General features: G+C 36.1%; 1 protein-coding gene across 4 annotated transcripts in view; it reads left to right on the top strand.

Moving 5' to 3' along the window:
• The window catches only part of LRRC39 (leucine rich repeat containing 39), a 36,285-nt gene that overhangs the window by 6,717 nt on the left and 21,771 nt on the right, over window positions 1–7,797 (top strand). For 3 of the 4 annotated variants that reach the window (XM_011935173.1, XM_011935172.1, XM_011935171.1), the window contains 2 exons: window positions 457–500; window positions 4,903–5,095. In XM_011935173.1, coding sequence (XP_011790563.1) covers window positions 4,983–5,095 — 113 coding nt within the window. In that variant the 5' untranslated portion in view covers window positions 457–500; window positions 4,903–4,982. The remainder of the gene's footprint in view (window positions 1–456; window positions 501–4,902; window positions 5,096–7,797) is intronic. The other variant, XM_011935174.1, reaches the window with a different exon arrangement.

Genomic DNA, 7,797 nt, shown 5'->3' with positions numbered 1-7,797 from the left:
TTAATATCAATTTTCTGCTGGAATATGGGACACATACTTGATTTTTCAAAATATTGAATTGCCAGAAATCTTGCTAAATTATATATATTTAGTTGTAGATTCTCTTGGATTTTCTAGTTCATAATTGTACTCATGAAAAATGTCCTTTTGTTTTTTATTCCTTTTCAAACTTTAAGCCTTTTATTTCTTTTTCTTGCTTTTATGCAAAGGGTAGAGCCATCATACAGTATTGAATGGAAGTAGTGACAGCAGACATCTTTTTCTAATTTTAAATGAAAGGCTTTCAATGTTACACTATTAAGTATGATTGCTGCAGATTTTTGTTAGATATACTTGGTTAGGTTAAAGAAATTATCTTCTACTTATAGTATGTTAAGACTTGTTTTCAATCACATGATATTAAATTTTAATAATTTTCTACATCTATTGGAGTGATCATTTTTTTTTCTCTTCTAGTCTATTACTTCAGAATATTACATTAATTGATTTCTCAAACAAAGGTAAGCAAACAAATCTTAATCTCTGGAATAAATCCAACATGGCTATAATGTATCTTCTTTTTTTGTTTGTTTGTTTTCAGACAGAGTCTGGCTCTGTTGCCCAGGTGGGAGTGCAGTGCTGCCATCTCAGCTCACTGCAACCTCTGCCTCTTGGGTTCAAGCAATTCTCCCGCTTCAGCCTCCCAAGTAGCTGGGATTACAGGTGCATGCCACCACACCTGGCTAATTTTTGTATTTTTTCTTTTCTTTTCTTTTCTTTTTTTTTGGAGACAGATTCTCGCTGCATCACCCAGGCTGGAGTGCAGTGGCATGATCTTGGCTGGCTGCAACCTCCTAATTTTTTTGTATTTAGTAGAGACGGGGTTTCACTGTGTTGCCTATGCTGGTCTCGAACTCCTAAGTTCATGCAATCTGCCTGCCTTGGCCTCTCAAAGTGCTAGGATTACAGGCATGAGCCACCATGCCTGGCCTTTGTTGTATTTTTTTTAGTAGAGACAGGGTTTCACCATGTTGTCCAGGCTGATCTTGAATGCCTGAGCTCAAGTGATCTGCCCACCTTGGCCTCCCAAAGTACTGGAATTACATGCGTGAGCCACTGCTCCTGGCCAGTATTTTCTTTTTCCTACATTGCCAGATATGGTTTGCCAGTATATGGTTTAGGACTTTTCTCCATAATATATTTGCTAGTGAGATTAGCCTGTATTTTTCTTTCTAGAATTACCATTCTTAGGGTTTGGTATCAAGGGTATGCTAATCTCATAATCTGAATTGGGGAGTATTTCTTTTCTATTCTCAGGAAGAGTTCATGCTATGATTAGTGTTATTTTTACCCCTCAAATGCTTGGTAGAATTTGCCATTGAAGGCATCTCTAGGACCAGCATTTTGTTTGTGGAGAGATTTTAGATTATTATTATTATATTCTATTGTGTCATTTTAAAATTTTATACGTGTATGTGCTTATCTATAATATTCCCTTTCTTCTGTTTTCTTTGTGTTTGTTTTGCTTTATCTAGCTTCTTGAGATGGATGTAAATTTTTTAGCCTCATTTCTTCTAAAATGTATACTTAAGGCTAGAAATTTCCCTCTACTACATTACCTGTATTGCATACATTTTGATTTGTGGTATTTTTGTTAATTCAGTTCAGAATGCCTTCTAATTTCATGATGATAGCTTCTTTGACTATAGGTTGTTTAGAAGTGTGTTTCGTGTATGGGTGCAGTAGCTCACGCCTGTAATCCCAGCACTTTGGGAGGCTGAGGTGGGAGGATCATTTGAGCCCAGGAGTTTGAGACCAGCCCGGGCAACATAGCAAGACCCCTGTCTTTACAAAAAATAAAATTAAAAAAAACAAAACAGCCGGGCATGGTTGCACACATCTGTAGTCCCAGCTACTTGGAAGGCTGATGCAGGAGGATTACTTAAGTCCTGGAGTTTGAGGCTGCACTGAGCTGAGATTGCACCTCTGCACTCCAGCCTATGCAACAGAACAAGACCATGTCTCAAAAAAAAAAAAAGGAAAGAAATTTTAAAAAAGCATGTTTCTTTAGCTGAAATAATATAGGCTTTTTTTTTTCCCAGGTATCTTTTCATTATTGATTTCTAGCAATATATTTTGATTAGAAAAAAAACTTTATGCTACTTTAATCCCTTGAAATTGACTGAGACTTGCTGTATGACTCCAATATGAGATTTTTTTTCTGTGACTCTTCCATGTGTTTTTTAAAGCATAATGTATTCTGTCATTGTAGGATATAGTTCTTTATTTATCATTTAAGTAAGTTTATTCATTGTGTGGTTCAAATCTTCAGCATTCTTCCTAAGTTTTAAACTGCTTGTGCAATCAATTGCTGAAAAAATGGTTAGAATCTCCCACTTCAATTCTGGATTCCTTGATTTTTCCCTTTAGTTCTGTCAATTTTCCTTTGTATTTGGAAGCCATGTTATTAAAGGCATATAATTTAAAGTTGTTTTGTATTTCTTGTGGATTGAATCTTTTATTATGATATGATTGATCTTTTATATCTATAAAGTATTTGTGCCTAAAGTCCATTTTGTCTGCTATTAATATATTGATATAGCCTTCTTCTGCTTAGTGTTTGCATAGTATATCTGAAAAAATGTAATTGATTAGCCAGATGTGGTGGCACATGCCTGTACGTCCAGCTACCTGAGAGTCTGAGGCAGGAGGATCACTTAAGCCCAGAGGTCAAGGCTGCAGTGAGTCATATCCCGCCAATGTATTCAAGCCTGGGAGATAGAGTGAGACCCTGTCTCAAAAGAGCAAAGAAGGAAAGAAGAAAAGGACGGAGGGAGGGAAGGAGGAAGGAAGAAAGGAAAGAAATGAAGATATAAAAAAAGAAAAAATTAATTGAAATATAATTCATATACAAATTCTCTTTCAGTGTACAGCTCGGTAGTTTTATTGAAGAGTTGTACAATCATCACCACTAATTCTAGAATATTTTCATCACCCAAAAAACTGTACAGTTAGCAGTCACTCCCTATTTCCCCCTCTACAAATCCCCTGGGTACCATAAAGCTACTTTTTGAATCTATAGATTTGCCTATTTTGGACATTTCATATAAATGAGATCATATATGTGGTCTTTTGTGTCTCACTTCTTTCACTTAGCATAGTTTTATTCAAAGTTTATTTATGCTGTGGCATGTATCTATACTTCACTCATTTTTATGGCTAAATAACTTTCCATTGTATGAATATACCACATCTTGTTTATCCATTCATCAGTAGATGGCCATTTGTGTTGTTACCACTTTTTAGCTATTATGAATACTGTTTCTATCAACATTCATATAAAGGATTTTGTGAGAATGTATGTTTTCATTTCTGTTGGGTATATACCTAGGAGTGGATCTTTTCCTGTTCTTGTACTGTCCACTTTTCTCTATCTCTATATTTTAGGTGTGCCTCTCATAAACAATACTCAGGATTTTGTCTTTTCTTTAACTGGACAACCTTTGTATATTAACTTGGAAGACTTAATCATCAGGGAAGTACAGATTATGACCACCCTGGGATATTGCTTTATGCAGCAGTGGATGTATATCAATGGGGACCCTTACACAGTGGTAGTAAGAGTATAAATGGGCACAATCAACTTGGAAAACAATTTGGCTCTGTCTTATAAATTGGAACATTTACATACACTATGATCCTGATCCAGCAATTCTAATTCTAGATATGTACCCAATAGAAATAATTCCACTTGAACACCAAGAAGATAAAAACAATAATTTTAGAAAAAATATTGCTTATAATAACAAAGCTCTGGGACCCAAATATTCACATTCATTAGAACGGATAAACTGTGAGATAGCTATATATTTTGGAGATCATGGCATATGAATATATAAGATACTTTTCCTTTTTTTGAGCTATATAATTTCGCATGATACGGGTAGACTATAGTTTACTGATGAAATGTTGGATTGTTTCCAATATTTTGCTGTTATGAAAAACACTGCGAATAACTTCAGATAAATTGCTAGAAGTGTGGATGAGCATTTGTGAGTTTGATAAATATTGCCAAGTTTCTCTCCATGCAGAATATAATAATATCACCACTGATGCAGATAAGTGTCTGTTTCCCTATGTTGTTGCAAATTTTATTGCTTTCTTTTCCAACTACATTACTTTCTATTTACTTTACTTCCATTATGGTTTTCCTATAACATTGAATAGAAGTGATTGTGGATGTCTTTGTATTCCTGAATTTGAAAGGAAATAATTCAAATAATTGTGAATAAAATTCTTTGATTATTGCTAATTTGGTAAAAAATCAATACGATTATTTTAAGGCCATAGGATATTCCATAAAAATGTACCTACCATAATTTACATAACCATTCTCCTATTATTGAGTATTTTCCTCTCATTTCTGAGATTCAAGTCAAAATCCTTAATACTGCATCTGTCTATTTGCAATTTATTTTACACAAAAGGAAACAATCCCAATATGTTATCATTTAAGTAAATTTCCACTTGTGTACATGGTGTCCTGATTAGATTGATGTCTCAAGATTCCAGTCTTTTAAAAAATCTCCACTATTTAACCATTTTCCCTATAATTGGACATGAAGACTAGTCGCAGTTTTTCATTATTGTGAACTACATAGTAACAAAGGAATCATATATTAGATATGAGACCCCAAGAAAATTGTTCATCTTCTTTAAAGCTTAATTTTCTCATCTATATATTAGTCAATAAAAGTACCCTATATTACAGTATTTTATGAGAATTTTTAAGTATGATATGGCATGTAAAGTATATAAAATAGTTTTTGGAGCATGGAATGTGCTCTAAAATATTAGCTATTATGATCATTATGGTACTCAGTGAACGGTCTGAAACACTGCTTTTTTCTCTGATACAATTAGGTCCTTTCTGAAATGGTACCTATGATTCAGCTATTCAAAACCTAATGAAGTTGGTGACTATATGACAATGTGGAGAAATCATGACAGAAAATGTGGTTTGTACTGGGGCTGTCAATGCTGTAAAGGAAGTTTGGGAAAAAAGAATAAAGAAACACAATGAAGACCTGAAGCGAGAGAAGGAATTTCATCACAAGTATGCTAAAACATATTTATTATTTTGAATTAGTGAAAATTAACATTATCATCACCATAAAAAAAGAGCATTCTAAATGCCTTATTATTGAATTTGATATACAATTTCATTTACTGAAAACTCAAAATATACTTAAAGAAAACAGCTGACTCAATTAAATTTGTCTATGTGATAGGAGTCACAAAAAGTACAAATGTGAAAATAGTAGCTATCTTATACCCTCATAGTACTCTGTTTAACATTCATCAAAGTTTGACTAGTATCATATAGTGTAATTTTCAGGATTGTATGTTCAGCATTAACATGCCCTAGGATCTAAAACATTTGGCAGTAGAAGGTAGAGTAGATTCTCATTTATTTGAATAGTCGTGTGTTCTAGCTAGAACTGCTGGATCACTTGATGCCTTGATCTGGGCTATATTTATTTGACTCTCATTTCCTCTGCCTTCATTTTATCTTACCTACTTTCCTGATTGGATGTCTCCCAAAAGTATTATACTAATCCTGCAAAAATAGTCCCTTTCCTTATAGATTAATATAGCTCCGTACAATTCTCATTCATTGTCTCTTTCTATTATTATCATTATTATTTTTGAAATGGAGTCTCACTCTGTTGCCCAGGCTGGAGTGCAATGGCATGATCTCAGCTCACTGCAACCTCCACGTCCCAGATTCAAGTGATTCTCTCTGCCTCAGCCTCCCACGTAGCTGGGATTACAGGCACATGCCACCACACCACAACTAAGAATTTTTGTATTCTTAGTTGAGATGGGGTTTCGCCATGTTGGCCAGGCTGGTCTTGAACTCCTGACCTCAGGTGATCCACCCACCTTGGCCTCCCAAAGTGCTGGGATTACAGGCATTGGGCCACCATGCCCAGCCATTGTCTCTTTCTAAACATTAAATTAGCAAATGTTATTTGCCAATGTCAGTTAGCAAATAACAGAAAATTCAACTAAAGAGGGCTTAATTGATAGGGAAGTGAGGCTGTTCTGAAGATAGTCAATGTAAAGCCTCAACATCTTTTAAAAGTCAGCTTTTTTTTTTTTCACCTTCCACTGTTAATCCCTGTGTCAGTTTGATCCTCAGATTAGCTTCCTTCAATGTTACTAGATGACTGATGCACTTCCAGTCACCACAGCCAATCATCATTTTGTGTTCAGAAAAGTGGAAACTATTTTTTTCTATTTCTTCTTTAAGAATAAGGAAATCTTTCACAGAGGGTTTCCAACAAACCTCTCCTTCACCTCTCATTCGCCAAAATTGGATCAGTTGTACACATCTAACCCAATTACCTTCTAGGGGAATGAGACTGATTGGTTTAGACAAATTAAGATTCATCCCTAGTGTATTAGTCCGTTTTCATGCTGCTGATAAAGACATACCTGAGACTGGGTAATTTATAAAGGAAAGAGGCTTAACTGACTCACAGTTCCACAAGGCTGGGGAGGCCTCACAATCATGGTGGAAGATGAAGGAAGAGCAAAGGGACATCTTACACGGCAGCTGGCAAAGCAAGAATGAGAACCAAGTGAAAGGGTAAACCTCTTATAAGACCATTGTCTTGGCAATTAACATTAGGCTCCTCATTACTTATGCAAATTTCTGCAGCCAGCTTGAATTTCTCCTCAGAAAATGGGTTTTTCTTTTTCTATCACATCCTCAGGCTGCAAATTTTCTGAACTTTTATGCTCTGTTTCCCTTTTAAAACGGAATGCTTTTAACAGCACTCAAGTCACCTCTTGAATGCTTTGCTGTTTAGAAATGTCTTCCACCAGATAGTGGAACTTCTTGAAGTTCAAAGTTCCACAGATCTCTAGGGCAGGGGCAAAATGCTGCCATTCTCTTTGCTAAAACATAGCAAGAGTCACCTTTATTCCAGTTCCCAACAAGTTCCTCATCTCCATCTGCGATCACCTCAGCCTGGATTTCATTGTCCAAATCATTATCAGCATTTTGGTCAAAGCCATTGAACAAGTCTCTAGGAAGTTCCAAACTTTCCCACATTTTCCTTTCTTCTTCTGAGCCATCCAGCTGTTCCAACCTCTGCCTGTTACCCAGTTCCAAAGTCACTTCCACATTTTTGGGTATCTTTACAGCAGTGCCCCACTCTACCAGTACCAATTTACTATTTTAGTCTGTTTTCACACTGCTGATAAAGACATACCTGAGACTGGGTAATTTATAAAGTAAAGAGGTTTAATTGACTCATAGTTCCACATGGCTGGGGAGGCCTCACAATCGTGGAAGACATAGGAAGAGCAAAGGGACATCTTACATGGCAGTCGGCAAAGAGAGAATGAGAACCAAACGAAAGGGGAATCCTCAGCCAGGCATGGTGGCTCATACCTGTAATCCCAGCACTTTGTGGGGCTGACGTGGGTGGATCACCTGAGGTCAGGAGTTTTAGACCAGTCTGACCAACATGGTGAAACTCCGTCTCTACTAAATAGAAAAAAATTAGCTTTGAGTAGTGGTGTGTGCCTGTAATTCCAGCTACTTGGGAGCCTGAGGCAGGAGAATTGATTGAACCCAGGGAGGCAGAGATTGCAGTGAGCCAAGATTGCACCATTGCACTCCAGCCTGGGCAACAAGAGTGAAAGTCCATAAAAAAAAGAAAGAAAGAAAGAAAGAAAGAAAGAAAGAAAGAAAGAAAGAAAGAAAGAGAAAGAAAGAAAGAAAGAAAGAAAGAAAGAAAGAAA

Source organism: Colobus angolensis, unplaced genomic scaffold (genome assembly GCF_000951035.1).
Source record: "Colobus angolensis palliatus isolate OR3802 unplaced genomic scaffold, Cang.pa_1.0 Scaffold141, whole genome shotgun sequence".
Lineage (NCBI taxonomy): Eukaryota > Metazoa > Chordata > Mammalia > Primates > Cercopithecidae > Colobus > Colobus angolensis.
This window is presented reverse-complemented; position numbering and strand designations above follow the sequence as displayed.